Source organism: Trachurus japonicus, chromosome 11 (assembly GCF_045865225.1).
Source record: "Trachurus japonicus isolate A0001 chromosome 11, Traja_1.0".
Taxonomy (NCBI): Eukaryota; Metazoa; Chordata; class Actinopteri; order Carangiformes; family Carangidae; genus Trachurus; species Trachurus japonicus.
In genome coordinates, this window is record NC_140917.1 from 14,015,534 (window position 1) to 14,037,115 (window position 21,582).

The following is a 21,582-nucleotide window of genomic DNA, read 5'->3' on the forward strand; positions in this document are numbered from 1 at the left end:
CTAAAGAGGTGTTGGTTTGTTCCACCGCCAACCAAGTCAGTGCTCAATCACAGGTTAACACCGAATTGTTTTTCTTGACTGGATTATCTGTGGAAACATTTGTCTCTATGATATGATCTAGTAAACACCACATCTTTGAATGTTCACTTCTGTATGTACTAATGCTACAAGCAGCAGGGTTGTTCTCCACTGTATTTGCATCTGCAGCAGCTGTTTTGATGGAGCCTCCTTGTAGTTCCCACCCCATCTCCACCAGAGGGCAGTGCAGTCCTCTAAAACTTCCTGCTTCTATATTTGGTTTAAATCCCTGCTCTGATGCGAACGCACATTGACCTGATTTCTGCTGTAGGACCTGACGAGCCACTAAGTCTTCCTGCTTCCTGCATGTGCGCTTTTCACGGATGAAAACACAGCATTTCCACTTGTTTTTTTCCCCCAGCATTTAACAACAGAGAGTAGTTGATCTCACCTTGGCCTGGTGGAGGTCCACTCCGTACATTGACAGCTTCTTGGCGTTCTCCAGGAAGCTCAGGTCCGCCTGGGCCGGAGTCATCGCCCTGCCACAACACCACAGCAGAAAGCAGTTTTTAGGGAGAGTTTCATCTCTGCTTCACGGTTTACTTACGTCTTGTATAGTTCTTCTAAAGGTCCAAAATGTATCAAGGTAGATGGCCATCAGGGTTTCCCGCAGCGCTTTCCTGTTAAGGCGGCCGCCTTAACAACAAAGAGCTGCCGCCTAAACTAACATCTTAAAAAAAAAAAAATGTAGCGATATTCGCCGCCCCCCCCCCCCCCCCCCGTCGGACGATGGCCGCATCCTGACACACACATACACACCACAGAGAAGCGCGCACGCATAACAGCAGCGCGTGTTGAAAGCGGAACTTGAATACGGCACGGCACGGCACCCCCTGTCGATCGATCCCCCCCCCGTCAACAGATCTCCGCGCTCCCCCCCCCCCCGTCGACAGGTCAGACACCACCTTAACTAACAAATTTTCTGGGGGAAACACTGGCCATTGTCTTACATTACTACCAAGAAAGTTTCAAAGCCTCAGCCCTTGTGTACTCATGTAAAATTACTGCTGTTGGTGAAATTTTGAATCTGAAACCTGTACGTTTACCTGTACGTGTGATGCAGCTCCATCATTTTGTCCTCCAGCTCCTTGGTCTGACCCTGGACCATTTTCATCTCCTTAGCGTATTCACTGCCGTGCACCTCGGGGTCGTACTCGCCCAGTTCTGACTGCAGGGCGTAGGAGCCCAGCAGGGCCAAGGTGACGAAAGAGCAGGGAAGGCGGCCCTGCAGGATGTCTTTCCGCAGCTGAAGACACAGGTAGTACCTTGAATGCACAAACAGGGATCACATGTGAGTGGAAAATCCGTTTTCTGTATTGCATAAGAAAAAGACTGACCGACGTGTGCTTCGAAGTTTCTTCAATGCGTCTGGGAAACCAAAGGAAAGATGCACAACTGCAGGTGAACAAGGAGTAGAGCAACATCAATCACAAACCAAGGATCACTAAACACTGGGTACTGTTTAAAGGCCGGACACAAGGGAACGAGTGGCCGAGCTGGCACAGAGGGAGGAGAGAACAGAGACTAAATACACAAGGGAGGGGAAGACAATGAGCCATGAAAACAATCAGGGCAGGGCAGACAACCACATTAGCAGGAGACACACACACACACACACAGTAAGTGGTGGATCTGAAACTGTGACTAAAATTAAATATAACAGTGCAACAATGAGAACATGGGAGGGGGACACGACTGAGCATGAGTTAAGATTTCTTTGTCCAACTACTGATCAGTGTTCAGGACTGAGCTCTTGTCTGCACAGGCCTCAGTGATGCTTGATTTCATTATGGTTAACTCATACTTTAAAGAGATAGTTCAACATTTTGGCAAATTGGCCCATTGCCATAATCCATATAGTCTTAGCAGTAGGTTTGTTACCTTTAATTGTTGGTGCAAGCTATTTTTAGAACGGCGGAGCAGAGCTGCTCAGAGCTACGCTATGGAGGCTAATGGGATTTCTTGGTTTCCCTCATCAAACTCATCAAATACACAATCCAACAACTCCAAAACGCTTTCATGGACAAGTTGTGACCTGCACATTCACCACGCTATAAGATAATAACAGAACATTACCAGACAGAGTTGTTTTCAGGGTACATGCAGAGACTGCTTGCCGAAAAACTACCCCCGACGGGAACGCGCATCAGCTGTTGTTCATGAATTTACCTCTAAAACAACTCTGTCTCATAATGTTCCGTTATTATCTCATAGCGTGGTGAATGTGCAGGTCACGACTTGTCCACCAGAGCGTTTTGAAGGTCTTGTTGGTCTCAACTACACAGCTGAGTGTTTCATGTATCTTGGAGGTTGGGATCACGTTAGGGCTGAAACGATTCCTCGAGTAATTCGAGTACCTCGATTACAAAAAATGGTCCGAGGATTTTTTTCTGCCTCGAGGAATCGTTAATTTAATTGTAGTTCAAGCGGCCGCACGGACTTTCAATGTGGCACAACGTGCGCCGTAACGTAACCTATGAACGTACCGTGCGGGGCCCCCCCGCGGCCGTCCGCCGCGGATGACGGCGGAGATGGGGAGGAGGGGGCGAGGCGATGGCCGCGACGACCGGGGGGGGTGGTGGGGTGACGGTGGCGACGGTGGCGACAACACAGCAGAACAATCCTGCCTAGGAGCTATCCATGGTTAGGCTACTTAACCAAGTCTCTTGAAATATCAAACAAAGAAAAAGACTATGGACTGTGGAAGCTTGAATGGCCAAAATACTGAAGTTATCATGACGTGAACCATATGTTGCGGTGAGACCGTTGATTCGGTAGAAACCCGGCTTAACGGGCGGGGGGAGGGGGAGGGGGGGGGGGCGTATAGGTGTTTGACTGAGGGAGAAAAAGGCGACAAAAAGACAGAAAATGTCTCTCTATAGGCACTATAGTTGTAACACGGCCCTTGCATACCACAACAGCACGTCTTCCATGTTGCAGCATCTCCGCAGAAAACATTTTTGATATCTTGAAAGTAATTTAATTTAATTTATTTTTGATATCTTGAAAGTAATTTAATTTAATTTATTTTTATTTGTGTTTTATTTATTCTTATTTATGCTAGCAGCAGTCGCCTCTTTGGTAATGTTTCAAGACCAGAAAATACTTGCTTGTGAATTTAAGAAATAAAAACAGTTGATTCTACGAAAGGAAACCAATTGGTCATTCATTATTAAGTGAAATATGTTATTTTCTCTTGTGTATTCATAATTGCTCTTTAACCAAGCAAAAATACGTTTTATCCGATTACTCGATTAATCGATGTAATTTTCAGTAGAGTACTCGATTACTAAAATATTCGATAGCTGCAGCCCTAGATCACGTTGTACAGTAGGAAGTACTGTATTCAGACCACCACTATAGGACTCATTTTACCACAGAGACTTACACTTTGTAAGTGTTAAACTTTAAGTAAGCCAATTTTACTGACAATACTACTGCATTAGTTTGTTGGTGACATAACTGAACTGATGCATTTCTTCATATTGATGTCTTGGGCTTTGTTTGTGTTGTTCTCAGTGTTTTGAAGTTACGTGTGATTGATTGTTCTCAAGCATAAACTGCAGTACAGAAAATCTTAAAAACAAATGAGACAGGCTAAAACTGAAAACATTCAAGTGCTGAGGAACATCTGGTATTTTAATCCTTAATGATTAACTGAAATTAATACTGGGATTTCTCCTCATACAGCTTTTCCACATTGAGCTTTTGATAAGGCTGTAGCTGACAAAAAACAGTGTAACTCATGAGGTACCTTGTTATGTCTTCAGACAGCTGGGCCGGATCCGGTGGATAGAATTTCACATTGAAGGTGAAACTGTAGTTCCCACCTACAGGAAGAAAAAAAACAGCGGGTGTCGGCGTAATGAAAGAGTTGTGAAGATGTCAACACGCAAACACTTGCGTTTTTTTTTTGGTGTAGTTGAACTCACCATGTACCTGCCGGCGAATCTCCTTGGTCAGGTCCATCCAAGTCTGATTGAGAGACAAGACAGATGAAGCAAGAGGTTTGACATCATCATCATCATCATCACACGCTGTCAGTCCTTCAGCACTGAGGTTCATCTTACCATCAGATAGACCTGCCATATCTGTTCTCATTGAATACTGTATATCATTGCTGAACTGCAACAACAACTTATAACTTCTCCAGCGCATGTACAGCCTTAGATATTATTATAGATACCAGTTGTACTCAGTCGGTCTGCCCCTACCTGCCAAAAGCATGGTCATTAAACATGCTCATGGTTTTTGATGAACTCAACCAATCCATTTGTAGCTAATCAGTCTATTTGTATCGATCACTGTGTGTCACCACCAGAAAACATGGCAGAAGTACCCGATTTTATGTATTTGAGCTGCTGCATCATTTATGTAGTTCATTTAGACCAAATAATGCACCTCTTTTTTATGTGATAAAAAAATATCTATCAATAGAGCTGAATTGCATTTTGTTAACTGATATGTTTTGACTACGATACACAGAGTGAGTCTTAAAACATTCACTCACATTGGTCTCATTTGCCTCTTTAGCAGTCTACAGTAGTGCGACAGTGATGATGGGGAGGAGGGTAGATGGGTATGAGGAGGTTCTTGGGAACAAGAACAGCTCAGGGCAGCTCACTTAGTAAAACAGAGGGAAACGTGTTCATTTGTAACCTTTAGTTTCAGCTCTTCAGAAATGTGAACAGGCACAACACTGCTGCCTGCCTGCGCTCTGCCTGTCCAAACGATCCATTCAGCTGTGGACGCAATCGACGGCTGATTGATTTGAAAAACAAAACTACACTGAACATAAATTTAAACGCAACACTTTTGTTTTTGCCCCCATTTTTCATGAGCTGAACTCAAAGATCTAAAATGTTTTCTATATACACAAAATGCCTATTTCTCTTAAATATTGTTCACAAATCTGTCTAGATCTGCATTAGTGAGCACTTCTCCTTTACCGAGATAATCCATCCACATTTTAGAGTGGTCTTTTATTGTTGCCAGCCTAATGCACACACACACCTGTGCAATACTCATGCTGTCTAATCAGCATCTTGCTATACCACACCTGTGAGGTGGATGGATTATAAGTATAAGAAAGAATATAAGTCCTCACTAACATAGATTTAGCCAGATTTGTGAACAATATTTGAGAGAAATAGGCCTTTTGTGTACATAGAAAAAGTTTTAGATCTTTGAGTTCAGCTCATGAAAAATGAGAGCAAAAACAAGTGTTGCATTTATATTTTTGTTCAGTGTAGGTATAACGCCACTCAGACTAGTTTAAAGCTACATCTTGGAGTCCTGGTGAACATTTGTGCTACATTTGAAGAAGAAAAAAAAAGCCTTAAAGCCTTTATAGAAATATTGCATTCACAAGACACAAAAAACAAATTTTGTGATGTCACTCTGACCTAAAAAAAAAATTGAAAATGAAAATTTGAATCCTTGTGAATGTTTGTGCAAAAGCTAAAAAGAAGTTGTCAACGTACTGCTGACATGTCATGTCTGTGAGAATGGGTCAGACGGACGGACAAGCCAAAAACAATATACCAGTTAATGAAAAGAGAGAGAGGAGGAGGAGGAGGAGGAGGAGGAGGAGGAGGAGGCTGGTGGAGAGGGAGAGCTGATGACAGATCCAAGCTCAGACACTGCAGAGAGAGACTGACTGAGCCAGTGAAGGAGAAATATTACTTCTCTCAACCATTATGGTGAATACAGAGCTCCTGGTTGTTGTTGCATTGGGAGCACAACTCTTCTCACACAACTTCACACACTACCAAGGTCACTATTCAAATTCTGAACTTGTTGCCAGGTCAAAACTGTTCACGCTTCAACCTTTGAGCGACTGTAGGGACTGAGTTTCATCGAACAGAGACTGAGCCTCCCCCCAGTCAGTGCTTCCAGTTGGAAACGTTTTTTTCCGATGCCGATTATTACTGACTGACACTTTCCGGCTCACCTTCATGGTTGGCGTCTCCCAGATGGCCAGGGCGTAGTAATCCTTCTCCAGCAGGTTGAGGTGGTCACACACCTTCATGAACAGGTCCTGGCCACTGGCATGTTTCTAAAGCGAACGAGACGCAGAGTGAGTCGATGATGTCACACACGTTGACATGACATCCAGGATGACGTGTTTAACAATGAGCTGCAAGATACTTTACTCAACTCCGAGGGGAATTTCATTTTTCCAAAATTACTTAAAATAAATGAGCTTTAATTGATTCATTAAAAGACCTGTGTTGGAGTCTTTTTCACACTTTCAGATGCTTAAAATTCTACTGTGAAACAAATACAAGCAAACCATGAGCATCCCCGTCCATGTGGCAGAAACACTGAACGCCTACAATCTGCTAACAACACTAACAGAACTTGTTAGCTCCTTCTGAAGACAGCTGTAACTCTGGCAATGTCTAAAATTTAAAGCGATAGTTCAACATTTTGGCAAATTGGCCCATTGCCATAATCCCTATAGTCATAGCAGTAGGTTCGTTACCTTTAATTATCGGTGCAAGCTATTTTTAGAACGTCGGAGCAGAGCCGCGAGCTGCTCAGAGCTACGCTACGGAGGCTAATGGGATTTCTTGGTTTCCCTCATCAAACTCATCAAATACACAATCCAACAACTCCAAAACACTGTCGTGGACAAGTTGTGACCTGCACATTCACCACACTATGAGATAATAATGGAACATTACGAGACAGAGTCTTTTTAGAGGTAAATTCATGCAAAACCGCTGATGCGCGTTCCTGTCGAGGACAGTTTTTCAGCAAGCAGTCTCTGCATTTACCTCTAAAACAACTCTGTCCCGTAACGTTCCGTTATTATCTCATAGCGTGGTGAATGTGCAGGTCACAACTTGTCCACCAGAGCGTTTTGGAGTTGTTGGATTGTGTATTTGATGAGTTTGATGAGGAAAACCAAGAAATCCCATTAGCCTCCATAGCATAGCTCTGAGCAGCTCGCGGCTCTGCTCCGCCGTTCTAAAAATAGCTTGCACCAAGAATTAAAGGTAACAAACCTACTGCTAAGACTATGGAGATTATGGCAATGGGCCAATTTGCCAAAAATGTTGAACTATCCCTTTAACATGGTTTAGGAACAACAGTGTGGTCAACAAATGATACAACTGACACACGATTTGGATTTAATTGACAGACACCGAAGGAATCCAGATCTCACCTCCAGCTCACACTCGAACAGAGTGTCGTCCAGCAGGGTGACTTTGATCTGCATGTTCTTGGGTCGGCGTGGAGCTCTGGGAGCTTTGACCTCCTCCTCTGCCGTCTTCTCCTCCTTCTCTCCCTTACTCCCTCCGTCCGGACCGGGCTCCTCCTGCTTCTCCAGGGCCGCTTCCTCTCCTTTCTCCTTGTCGTCTCCTTTGTCCTCCTTTACACCCTCCTCCTCCTGCTCCTGCTCCTGCTCCACCTCCACCTCCACCTCCTTCTTCTCCACCTGGATGACCTAAAAAAAACAAAAAAACAGCTTGATTATGACGCAGCCTAAATCCTGTGACAGATGTGCAGCTTGACCACTGACCAGACGTGAACAGGAACATCAAACCAATCAGGTCAAAGCAGTGTTTGTGAATCTAGTGTGAAGGATATCGACCTCTACAGAGCTGATTCTTCCTCTAATCCAATCTGCTCTTATCACAGGTTCTCAGATAGAGCCTGTACAATAGTCTGTGGATACATAGTTCAAACTTGAAGCAACACAACCTCACTCAGTAAATATGCTGACCTCTGACCTCATTTATCGGCCTAGAAATATGGCTGCAGCATGTTTGTTATTCATTTTTTACTTTTTTTTGTGAACCAAAATAGACATAATTCTTCCAAAAAGCTGTGTTTCTGGCCTCTGTCTCTCTCAGATCCACTACATAAATGCCTCATGTGTGGCATATCACTCTGATGTCGTTATGATATATTCAGAAGTTATTAGGGGTGGGAGAAAAAATCGATTCACATAAATATCGCGATATCCTTTTTGACGATTTTTAAATTGATTTTTTTTTTTCAAAAATTGATTCTTTATTTATTTTTTTTAAATATTGTGCAATGTGCATTTGTTCGCCTTTTTTACATACAAGAGAGTACAGGTTTTGAAAAGGGTTTAAGTTCACTTTATAATGGAGTATGTTAATTTATAGGCTTCTACAGTATTTGTGTGCAGATAAATGTTAAAAATGCAGACTAAAAATCAAGAGATTCGGCAATATCCTAGAATCGCAATTTAAATCGAATCGTCATCCAAAAAACCGTAGAAGAATCGAATCGCGAGAAAAGCATATCGTCCCAGCCCTAGAAGTTATTAATGATGAATTCACCGGGACCAATCAGGGTAAATTTCTCCCCCGTAAATGACACATCGCCTGCTTTTAACAATGAAAAGTATCCACATTGGCATCGATATCAGCGGTTGTGGCCCTGACCCATCAGATCACGGCCTGCTGTGCGGTTGCCGCGGCGCCCTACTGCAGAACCAGAGACACAGCATACTGGCTGACCTGAGCCTCAGCGCTGCTTACTGAGTGCTGATCCAGGGCGACCTCTCCCTCTGTCCTCAGTTCAGGTTCTGGGTCAGCGATGGGGGCTTTAGCTTCCTCCTCCTCCTCCTCTTCCTCCTCCTCCTCCTCCTTCTCCTTGTCCTCCTTCTCTCCTCCCTCGCTGTCACACTGCGAGCGCCTCTTCAAGAAGGAGGAGAAGAGACGGGAGAGGCCGCGGCCGGCAGAGTTGCGGTTGCGAGGCCGGAGCTGCTCCTCCTCTGGCGAGGGCGGCCTGGCGTCCTGGCCGGCTTCCTCCTGCTGCCTTGGCTTCTTCTGGTGACTCTCCGCCTCGTCTGTCGTCATGGCAACGGCTGCGGAGGTAGAGAACGGAGAAACAACAGCCCATTAATCCAGAGAGAGATAAAGTAACGTCCAAATGTTAAGGTGTGAGTAAGTGGGCTCGTTTGTCAGTCCCTCATGGAGCTCACAACGCTTTTTACTGCTCAGCACCTCATGGAGTTAAACATCTGGATTCTGCACCAAACGTTAACAAGACCTCCGGACAAAAAACATTATGTCTTTTTATGGTTTTAGTGCTGTCTGATGCATTAAAAACATTTGTTGAGATTTTTGAGAAACTTGCCTAATCTGAAAAGTACAGATGAAACAAATGATCACTTTAAAACGTCTCTGAAAAGTCTTGAGCAATAGCTTTAGTTTTTTGAGCTCACGCTGACCTCGGCCTTTAACCACCAAAATCTAGTGAGTTCATCCATGAGTCCAAAGCCATTTTTCAGTACAGATCAAACCAAGTCATAAGAACCCTTTACTTCACAAGTTAAACACAGACGCCCAGACCCCTAAGGACGGATGGACTATCCACCTTTTTCCGAACGTCAAAAACATAAGCCGGTTTTGCTCTTCCGGTGGAATTTTATGTTTACGTTTCCATGGTTTCGGTAGTCGCGGTAAATGCATGGATTTTTTTTTTTTTTCAATGAAAATCTGTAAAACGCATGGATCATCACACCAGCTTTTAACAATGGATATCACACAAATTGACATCCGTGTTAAAAGCCAGCGTTAATAGATCCACGTGTTTACCGCAACTATGACAACGACTGAAAACCATGGAAACATAACATACAATTCCACCAAAACCGGCAAAACCGGCTTCCGGTTTTGACCATAGATCACGTTTGGAAACTTGTGGATAGAGTGGCAAAGTCCCGCCCTTCCGTTTCCGGTACATGGGTCCTCAAAAGTGAAAAATTATCACTGAGATTCAATGGGTAGATAAAAATTATTTTCTGGGCCCGTTTGAATTGTACCATGGATTTCACATATGTTGTTTGTGATATTTAAAGATAATGTTTCACACAAAGAAGACAACAATTTAGTGCAGAGAATTTTGATAATGTTATGCTAACCCTAACCCTAACCCTAACCCGCTTTGTGAGCAACAAATCTTTGCTGCTCTCGACGCGAATGATATGCTCCACTGCACCGCCGTTTTCCAAGGGCAGGAGGATGAGAGCATAGAAAGAGGGGGAAATCATTCTAAGTCGGGGCATGTGGAGAGTTGAATCACTGTGGATGGAGAAGGAAGGGAGGGAAAGGGTGATGACATCGTAACACCACATACGCGACATAATAACATGTCATCTTTCTCATTGTGTTTTCTCAACAGCTTTTTACTGAACAATGGCACAATAAACGGTCAAACTCTTGACATGAAAAAATGTAATTTAAGCCTCTAAACAACATTTGTGTAATCCAAGGCATAACGACTGGGGGATCAGAAAATAACAATTTTCTATCCATTGAACACCATTCATTTTTATGCTCCGAAAGGTCACATGGGGGCGGGACTTCGGCACTCTATTTGCAATTGACTTCCAGTCTCTGCTGACAGGACGGTCTTCACATTTAACACAAAAACACTTGCACAAGTTTCCAAACAGAAGATTGGATTTGGAGACTTAACTGTCACTTTCTCACCTGAAATCTCATCAAAACTCAGTGGAGTGACATCATACAGTAAGAGTCGTGGATTTTGTCCAATTCATCACACTGAGACAACAAAAGACACACAAAAAGAGCTGCTGGACAAAGTTCAGGTAGACCGTGGGAGGCAGGCAGCACCTCTCACATACAGCTGGACAGTACAAAGTGTTTCTGAAGTGCAGTCAAACCTTCATAAATCAGGGATGGAGCAGTTTATTTGTCCTTTTCATTTAAAGGGGAAGAATAAATGCTCAGGCTGGACATTTTTAAGGGTCTTCTTAGCCCAGACCATCCCGCACATAACTGTGTAGCCTGAACTGTTCAACAAAGCTGTGTCTCCTGGAGCAGCATGGACTCTGAGGGCCGTGGGCAGATTGAGGGTGGACACAGATCACAGCTTGCCACCACATGAAGCTCCAGAAGCTGCTGGCAGCCTGCTGGCTGAGTGGATGCTGGCACAGCAACACTGATGCTGACGCTGCAGAAAGAAAGAAGTGAGCGCCGTGTGGGCTGCTCCACAGCCTCAGGTGCACCGAGGAGCGTCTACCCAGAATTATGGAGAGTAATATAGGTCATGATTTTATTGTACTGTAAATGTTTTTCGAAAACGCTATCATGTCGTTAAACTTCGCTCTGTGGCTTTCGGAGCCAGTGAATCTGAACGGTAATCATCCAGTCGGTGAAGGAGAAGGAGAAGGAGCAGACACTTTTAATTATGACATCATTCAAGCACTGATCTCATTAGCTGTTCATCAACCATGTAAGCAGATCAAAATTAGTAATAACAAGATAACACTAAGGTGCACTGGGATTTCCTTTAGGCTGCCCCCGATAAGCAGCAAAGGAGAGCTACTTGAATAACGTGGTCCGCTCTTCTACTTCTACACTGATTGGGGGACCACAGTTGAAATTTACATAATAAAATAAAATAATAATATTATTATAAAATAAAATAAAACGCTTTTACAGACACTTTACACTTTAAAACTCATAAAATAGAGCAAAGTCAGAGTGGAATTCAGATTAAAAACAGCAATAAAACAGTATAAAACACACAAAAAACTGTATAAAACACACAAAAATTGTATATTAAAAGCACATTTAAAAAGGTGAGTTTTGAGCATGGTCTTGAATGTTGGAAGTGTGTGTAGCTACGGGTGGATTTGGGGAATTTCTGGTTGTTCAGACGCCCCAGAAAATGAAGTGATGACGTTTTTTTTTCATGTGCAGCCAAAAGACAACCTGATGATGACAGCTGTTACAGCCTATATATCTGTGTCACAAAGGCAGTGGAAGAATAAAAATGTTCGACACGGGACGAGGCCATAGCCCTTCCTAGCTGGAGAGGGACTCAGACAGACGTGTCTCCTTCCTGCTCTTGGATATATATCATTTATAAAATATCTGGGGTCACCCACTATGGAGTAATAGAAGTGCCATAAAAAAAGAATAAATCTGTCAAATAATAAGAAAACAAAAGTGGAAATAGAACAAGAATTATTAATTAATTATAGGATTAAACTAGCAAACAAAAGCTTGAGGGACACTAATACAGTACATATTCTACTCGGATAATTAATCACTGTCTCAGAAATGAGGGAAAGTCTTTGTCGTCGACAGTGTTTGTGTTATTACTCTCACTGCCAGAGGAGGGAGACAGAGCTCCTGTACTGCAGATTAAAAAAGACACTGATGCTTCAATCACACTTTAACACCTCATGTAGAGCAGCAAACTCTCCCTTACATTCATTTCTCTGCCACATTGATTTTCAATGTACAGTATGCGAGATAGATCAGATCTTATTTGTTCACAGCTCCTCCTTCCTCCTGCTCTCTGACTCTGTCACATCAGTCCACATCTGTCAGTCAGAGTCAGAGCGGTGGGATGTTTCCACCTGCCCTCTCTGTGTGCCCGTCACTTGGGGTGTGAAGAGGTGCAGCATGCTTTCTGGGACAAACCACAATATGCACTGACACCAGATGAAGCCACGGAGCTGTGCATATATCACTCACACAAGAGAACCGGCTGGTGGTGGTGGTAAAATATTTGCAGTCGAGCGACATACAGTATGTAGGCCTATATACGATTCGGTTTCAAAGGTGGAGACTGAAATGCATCTGCGAAAAAAAGGGGGAAAACATACTTAGGCGTATCTGTATTTCTGAGTGCGTGGTCGCTTGTATCAGAGCGCTGAGAGTGAGCTTAAAGACTGAAAGCGGCTTTAAATTTAATCGGGCCCTGTGTGGGATTAAAGGCTGCTGTGTGCTGATGTGGAGGCCAGAGGAAGCCTGATGTCTATCAGTCAGTCACCACTGGACACTTCTCCCTCCATCACACACACACAAACACACACACACAAACACAGAGAGCAGCTTTGATAGCATGAGCTTTCAAGCACTCTCTCTCTCTTTCTCTCTCTCTGAGTTAGCTTGACCCAGATGAAATCAGAGGCAGGAATATTTGATGAAAGACACAATTGAAGGAAAAGCCCAGAAACACACAAAGAGCTGAAATATCTGTGTGCATGTGAGTGTGTGTGTATGTGTGTGTGTGGAGAGAGGGCAGATCAGGGTCACACTGCCAACCAGGCATCAGGGATAACGATGTTTGAAGCTTCAGTGACAGTGACTGAAGCACACGGATCTGAACCGTATTGTAAAGATGGATGTAGAGTCGGCCGTCCCAATGTCACCATCTTACCAGCACCATGAAGTATGACTACAGCTTTATTTATCTGATAATTTCCTAATTGTTCTAAATCAATAACTATTGAATATATAATTATTTTAGCAGAGGTTTATTCATTTTGACAGCGTTATCTATTTGAGGTGCTTCATCTAAACTAGCTCCGGCTAACCTGCAGGTACAGTATGCTATGTCTCTAGTCCTGCAGGTGGACTCGACTAGTCGACTTCACCACCTTGAACTGAAGCTGGTCACAAACTGTTCTTGTTCTGTTTCAGTGGAGAACGGGAACACGTTTCACAGAGGCTGCAGAATAAAACAAGGACTGTAACTAGCCAAAGTTAGAGGGCTAGCTGCTAGCTTCAAACAGCTGAATGATCTGATAAGTAGCGATTTAATGGAAATTAAATATCTATATCAGTGGTTCCCAACCTTTTTTGGCTTGTGACCCCATTTTGACATCACAAATTTCTGGCGACCCAGCGATCAGGTGCAGTCACGTGATCACGGCTGTCAATCAAGATGCGCCAGCTCAGATATTTTCATATGCTGCATTTTATTTGAACTCGATTTATATTCAAGAAAGTGAAAGCATAGAATACAGTTGTTTAAGATTGTGTTTGGTGTTTTTAATCATAATTTTAAAAAGAATAATAATTAGTTAAAAAAAATATTTTCATCAGTAATTTCTTTGATCAATTACTAGACATTTCAAGTGACCCCATTTGAATTCCAGGCGACCCCATGTGGGGTCCCGACCCCAAGGTTGAAAAACACTGATCTATATATTGCAGCTTATAATGACACGACATACTGTATATGACTCATCTGACAAGTAGATCATATGCCAAACTAAAGGCATATGACAGTCTAAGATATAAAATACTAAAATCCACTAACAGTTGCATATTCTTTGTGTACATCAGTCATTTGCGTAAACAGCTGGACACAGGTCTATGTACATGTTCAAAATGCATCTTTTAATTATGTAAAACGTAACAAATTAATTGCTTATAAGCTGCAGCTGCCACTGAGGTAAACATCTGCATCACAGCTGTGTGTACAGCTGGGTAATTAACCAAACCAAAGTATCAAAACTGACCTAATCTTTCTCACGTCGGTTAATTCACTTAATACTTTCCCCAGTGACCTGTCCTCCACCTCCTGTTCAGACACATGACTGCGCCCCGTTCAAATAACGTTTTGTCCATATTTAGTGGACAAAGTGGACTAAGGCAAGAAGCAGAGTTCAGTCCAGGTGATGAAGTAAAAGGAACGAGTTACAACGCCTCCTCCTGATTGGCCCTCAACACTCACGACCACCAAGAAGTTGTGGATGAAACATGGATCGCAACTAAACCAAATCACCGAGCTCAATCACACTGCTGGAAAAGACGAGGACATGGTTCAAAAAGGAGAGAGAGTGATAAGCCTTAAAAGTCACTGATCACACTCAAGGTAAAAGTTTGATATTACATCTAAAAGTCACATGGCTCAGTTGTAGCTACCACTGAAAGTGTTTTGGATCCGTGCCCAGCAGGTCTTTGCTGTCACACATTATCTCACTCTCACACTCAGGGGACACAAAATGCCATGCCAGAGAAAAAAAAAAGACCACAGACTACTAGACTAAAAGTGGAAGCGTTACAGTGAAAAATATAATATTAAACAACATTAAAATCAGGTTAATGTTGACATGTCTGTCAACTGAATCAACACACAGCAGCACAGGCTACAGAATCAGTCTCTTGTCCTTAAACAACCTGAGAGAAGTTTGATGTCTGGATAATAATAGTAGCTACAGTGATCTACTTTCAACAGTCACAGTCTCCCAGGAGACTTTATTCTATATATTTCAAAGCCCCCATGCAATATAAAACTAGACGTTCATGTGTTGTTTGATTATAAATCAAGTCTTGGTTCTGTATTTATACTGTAAAAACTATCAAAGCCTCGGTCCTCGAGAGAAATGCACAAAGCCTGAATTCACCAGCTCAGCCTCAAAACCAGCCGTCAGTACCTCTGTAACTTTATGATGTCACAACAAAAGCAAACATTTGTCTCAGCCATGCCCCGAGCCCCGCCCACCCGGACCCACCATGCAGCCTCCTTGCAGGATTTGGTCTCTCTCAGTGTTTACCTGAAATCTGCTGTTTTCAGGAAAGATTAAACCAATCAGAAGAGAGCATCCTCTCTTCTGATTGGCTCATTGAACTGTTATTTATAGCTTAAGTTAGATGCCTAAAACTACAAACATCTCCAAGTAGATCAATGCTTGAAATCAACAAAAAAAAAGATGATAAAAAAATATGGAGTTTTATTTCCATATAGAGATATTGCATTATTGTACTCTTATCAGCTTAAATCAAATATTCAATTTAGCAAATAAAACAATATAGCAATAAACTGACTATATGGGCTCTCATACTCAAAAACAATAAATGACCATGTTGTAAATGCACTATTCACATTTTAACTAGGACTAGTTAGAGATGCCAGTGTGCAGCACACACTGTACCACAACATGTCTCATCTCATCTGCAACTTTTCCTCCTCTGATCAGAACAATTAAAAGCACATGATTAGTCTCCATGATGGTTCTTCAGCCTGTAGATGGAAAAACACTATCGCCTGCTGCTCTGCTCTGCTCGCACTGTGTCAGGGATGGAAAACACGAGGCGCTACAAACACTGAGATCATGAATAGACCATGTTTTTTACATTAACACATTCACAAAGCAATAATTGAATCAAAAAATAAAATAAAAAAACAGCTGCAAGTTCTCGTTTTCCACGATAAAATATTCAAAGTAACTATGAGTCCACCCGCTCTTGTTCTTATTATTATGATCCCCCAGCAGCGTCGCTTTATTATCACACACCGTGCTGTCGAGTCCATTGAAATTAACGTAAAGACTAATGATTATAATTTATACAATAAAAAAAAAAACCGCTGCAGATTTTTTTTTTATGCCGTCTGTCTTTTCTGTAAATGAAAACAGCCCGTTTGACAGTGGGAACAATAAAAGGGGCGGTAGGTGTACCTGTCTGCAAATGGCGCTGAATGTGAAAAATGTCAACAAATTTTGTGTGTGAGCGGCTCCGGGTGATGATGGAGAGAAGCGACTCACCGGTCAGATCATCCAGCGGACGGAGAGAGAGGCTGCTCTGTGAAGGCAGGTGGTGGTGTGCTGCTCACCGGTCACTCTTCCTCACGGGCAGCGGCCGTAAAAAAAAAAAATAGCGGTAATTCATGAACGTTATCAAGCGGCGTTTTAACAATGTGTTTAGGTACCAGGAGAAAACGCCGTGGATGTGCCAGTGCGCCCTCAGTGCTGTCTGAAAGGTGGCGGGAGGAGGCGCAATTTGCATAAGCGAACCTTTAAATAGGATTTCCGTTCAACTATCAATATTTATATTCCTTTTATTTGTTTGTTTATTTGTAAATCCAAGTAATTAAATTAGCTATTTAATAATAATTATTATATAACATGATGATAATTAAATAGGCTATAGGCTATTGGAATTTTCAAATTGAGATATGAAAAAAAAAACGATAATATAGTATATTTTATATTTTGTTGTTGCTCATGTGTCTTCCTATTCACTGTTTTTCAAAAGATGGCTCTCTTCACTTGAAGCCTGCAGGCAGTGAGTCAGAGCAACAGACTGAGCTCTGATTGGTCGCCCATTAAACTCTGAGCTCACACTTAGTTTTAGCACTTACTGTTTCCTCATCTTTAAGTCTGTAGTTTGTAAAACTGTGTTTCTGGTTGCATGAAATATAAGGTCTGTGGTTAATACAAGCTCAAGACATCTTAAAGTTTTATTTTAGAAAAATAACATAAGTCGGTAAAAAGGCAACACACCTGTACTGATTTCTTCAGGTTTGTATGTCTGTTTATAAAATGCTGGTTGTTAACAGGTGTCTAAATGAGATCCACCTTTACAAACTGTTTCTAACTGTGTAAGAGGAAAAGTATCTAGGATTAGGCCGGGTTTTGTGGCTGTGATGCTAAAGTCAAGAGACTGTGGTGTAGTCGGTTGAGGCTGTTTTTTTGTTTGTTTATATATTTATTTTTTATCTCTGCTGATTGTATTTATTGTTTGACTGTCATAAATTGCTTCATTAGTGGAGACTATCCTGCTGAACGAAACTTGTCAGTGTCATAAACTGTTGTTTATTTTCTGTCCAAAAGATGACGGTAAAACCCCACTGGCTTTTTAGTGAGGGAAACCAGGGTAAAGAGGTTGGCCTAGGACAAAAAACATAATCCCTGCAGAGCAGTAGCAGAGTAACGAATGAGCCACAGGAGTGAGCAATTTGATTAGTCCGTCGCCATCATCACATATTTCCTTTCTTGGGTATTCAGGCAGGGAAACAACAACAACAACAGCTCTAAAGGCTGAACAGACACAGAGACATCTAGCCTGCAAGACACCACATAGGGGAAGATCACCCAACGTATCCACCCCTTGGCTCCCTCCTCTCTGTTACAGCAGGGTGGAGCCTTATATGTAATAAGGCAAGTATATTTATGGAAGCAGCCAATGGGAGCAGAGCTGGGAGCCTCCTGCTCCAATCACAGGTCTCGAAGCTGCTGTTCATGGCAGAGCTCCACCATCAGTAACCAAGGTTCCCTGTGCCATAAAAAAGAAATCAATGCGACCATTTTCAAACAGCAAATTGGAAACAGTCAGTGTGTTATCAGTGACAGAGAAGAGTCTCTAGATTTAGCCGTTTGAATGGATTCATAAAGACATCAGCTGCTCAGGCCCTGGTGCTTGTCTTTTGACTGATGTGATGATGCCTCATTTCATGACAGCCGGAGAGTGAGAGCGCTGAGAGGATTGTAGATACAATCCCAGATGTGTTTGGACGCTGTTACATAATAGACTATAGTAGGCCCACGTTCTCACGAGTGCATGTGAAATAAGGTTCTGTGATCAGAGCTGGCATCACACAGCTGGACCTCAATACATGACATGACAGTACAGAAGGAAGGGGGGAGGGGTAACAGTATTACAAGGAATATTACAATGCTGTGTGAAAAATACTTATTCACAGTCGCTCAGAGTGAGAGTAGAGGATGGATATGTAACAGCGAGCCGGGTTCTGTCCAACGATATATGAATAGACCCATCGACGGCAACAATACATTGATTGATCTGCTCAGTATATCAGTTCAATGATCAATGTGTCAATACTAGTACTGAAACAGAATGATCAGACACTGTTATATATCATAATTTGTGAGATGCACCATTATTTTGAAATTCCCCAAGCATTTCATATCTCGTTTGCTTTAGATGTATGTGTAGCTTGTAGTTATACAGACAAAGTCCGAGTCAGTAGCCTAGGAGGTCGTGATAGATGGATCAATATGGGACTAAATCATCTATCAATGTTTGTCAAAATCAACCATGTCCTTATTATTGTTATAACTATGTCAATAACACCAGATAATCCTAAAGAAGTGTTTATTTTAATCCAAACCACACAGCTGTTTCTGAACCTAATCAAGTAGTTTCTATTCCCAAACCAAGCCGTGGCCATTTACTATTGTAACCATGGCAACAAAGACTAGTTGTAGGCCTATCAGAGAGTTGGGACGAACCATCTGTATGTGGTTGTAGGGTAACTTTTTAAACAGTAAGGTGTGTTTTATATAAGACTGTAAGAAATTATCATAAAAAAATCTTTTACACACTAAATATGCCACAAACTTGCAAACATTATTTCATTTTCTGACTAAATGACTACTCTTCCAGTTGTTTCACTCAATTTTTCTTTGGTAAAATTATGAATTATCAGCAGAATAAAAGCAAAACTCAGTCACAAAGTGCACTTTGGTTAAAAAAAAAAAAAAGACAACAAAAAAAACCGCTCTCTTTACGACAAAAAGTAGGACATGAGTACACAGAGATGTGGCGTGGTTCTCCGTGAACACAGCATCACGATGGTAATCAGCATATCTAAGCCACTTTGAGGGCTTTTGTCTGGGGAGCAGTCTGCTCAGCACAACGCTCCCTGCCTCAGCAGTCTGTACAGTCAGAGCTCCTCACACTTTCATATCGTCACTCCTTCCCCCCATCACTACACAAAAGGCCACCCTTTACCCCTGCAGCACCCTGCCCCCATTCACTCCCACTCCCGTCCTCCCCTTCCCCCCAGCAGCGTGAGGAGCAGGTGCTAGGCCAGACTGTCTGCTGCTGAGGTGAAGTGACAGCGTGGGGCATGATGTCTCCCCAGAGATAAGGCAAGCAAAGTGACAACAAGAACAACACCACCACCATCGCTACCACCACTACCACCGCCCCCTGGCCGCCCGCCAGGCAACAAACTGGTGGCACACTGGTGCAAGCTTACAAAGTATAAATGTATCTGCTGTAGAGCAGTAAACTGAAGCAGCATCTAGTTAAAGGGACAACGAGGAGTTTCTATTTGGTTATAAAAAAGTCTCACGTTAATGTGGATGAATCTACGCTACCCACACTTGTTAATGGGCCCATTTTCGATAAATATATTGTTTTGTCTCTATCGTTATTTTGTTATTATTAGTGGTGGCGGAGATGCTGGTCGAGCCGACCAGCTTTCTTTACTTTCGGTTTCGTGGCGAGTCATGAGAATAACACCGCCGAATCGCCGTTTAATTATTGATGAATGAAAACATGAGTCCGTCTTGCGCCGGTCAAAGAATTTCACAGTGCGCATAGAGGCTCATAAATGTAGTGTGAAAACGCTTCGCTTTTCCAAAACTCCTCGTTGTCCCTTTAATGTTGATAAACACCTGAACTCATGCTCTTCTGCCAACCTCAGAGAAACGGGTATAATATCAGAGGAGGATATTTCTATTTAATGTGATTAATGGTAATATTCTGTCAGTATCGTGTCTTCTTCAGTGGTTGGACAATATTAAAGGTCCATATTCTTCTCCTGTGTTTTATTTGTAATTTGAAGTGTTGGTCCAAAAGAGGCCATAGTGCCTCGGTGGTTTTGAGAAAGGAGATCCATCCAAGTGTATAGTTTTACATCCTCCCCTCTCAAGTTTCTCTCTGTGAACCAATCAGAAGAGAGGGCAGTGTCTGCTTTGTTGTGACATCACAAAGTCACGCTTTTAACGCTCAGTTTCTGTATGGATTTCTGGAGCGAGGCTTTGATACACTGACAGTGGACCTGCGTTACAATCAAAGAAGACACTTGGACATTGACCTTTGTACCACATGTGCCTTTAAACAAAACAATCAATAGCAAAACATCAGGAATTCAGAAAAGGGAATCAGCCTGTCCCAAAATGATCTGCAGAGCAGGACTTTCACTTTCAAACTAACGAGTCTGGGAAGATTAACTCCCTTTGGGGCACGCGGGCCCAAATGAGCTGCAGACCCCCCACTGACCCCAGCAACAGCTCTGGGCTCTTTGATTTCTGCCCTAGTGGCCAGGTCGGTATTGCAGAACCAGGTGATCGGACATTTTTTTATACACTCATAAATTATCTAAGTTTGTCATTTTCTTATTGAACCTGCAGCTTTGACTGAAATGAATGGGGTCAGACTAAATCAGATCAAGTCCTCAAGTCGTTATTCATATAAAAAGTCAGGTCATTGTGGTTTTCGATGTACATATTTTCTAAAAGACAGAAAATTCTTAGAGGAAGCGTCGGCGCCGGCAGGAGCGGGTGTGTTAGTGTCAGCAGCTGGGAGACTGTCAAAAAGTGCTGGTGTTACAGGGACACGGAGTAAACAAATGTGCCCGGACAGGGAGCATGCCTTTTGCAGCTGATTCTTCTCCCCTGCACATGTACAGTACGTCAGCAGTGTACTTTCTGCTGTGTGCGGGAAAGTGGACGGAGCAGATGGTGCCATGTTCAACAAGTTAAGCTGCAGCAAGACGTGCGTTCATGTTTGTATGTCGGACAGCGTTCCCTTTCCACCGCTATAGGCCACTTTCTGTCTGTGACTCTCATGGTATTTATTAGATGTTGATGTTACTACTACTTTTCCTTTCTTCTGTCAGGCCTGAGTGATGTCCATAGGTGTTCCAGCCCCAACAATATTTACCAGACAGGCGTAACAGCCTGTTTAGAGCCTGAGAGGCAAAACCCAGGGCAAAAAACTATAAGGATTTCCCGAGACACTCCCTGTTCAATCTGCTGCTATACAAACTGTTGTAAAAACGGGCTATACAAATAAAATTGCCTTGCCTTGCCTTGCCTATACCTCCTAAGTTTGGTGTCTCAACATTTTTTTTTCAACTTTCGGCAAGTCAGAGCAGCCGATCCTGAAAAGCCAGTGTTGTTGTGGGTTCATACACACAGACACACACATACAC

At 42.6% G+C, this 21,582-nt stretch overlaps 1 protein-coding gene across 1 annotated transcript in view; it reads right to left on the reverse strand.

The window, feature by feature from the left end:
* The window catches only part of epb41a (erythrocyte membrane protein band 4.1a), a 51,565-nt gene extending 35,217 nt beyond the window's left edge, over positions 1-16,348 (reverse strand). The window contains exons 1-8 of the mRNA XM_085791145.1: positions 16,295-16,348; positions 8,580-8,929; positions 7,253-7,534; positions 6,032-6,136; positions 4,011-4,053; positions 3,829-3,908; positions 1,125-1,339; positions 470-557 (exon numbers count right to left, since the gene is read on the reverse strand). Of these exons, the coding sequence (XP_085647271.1) occupies positions 470-557; positions 1,125-1,339; positions 3,829-3,908; positions 4,011-4,053; positions 6,032-6,136; positions 7,253-7,534; positions 8,580-8,921 (1,155 nt within the window). The 5' untranslated portion in view covers positions 8,922-8,929; positions 16,295-16,348. The remainder of the gene's footprint in view (positions 1-469; positions 558-1,124; positions 1,340-3,828; positions 3,909-4,010; positions 4,054-6,031; positions 6,137-7,252; positions 7,535-8,579; positions 8,930-16,294) is intronic.
* Positions 16,349-21,582: the final 5,234 nt, after the last annotated feature.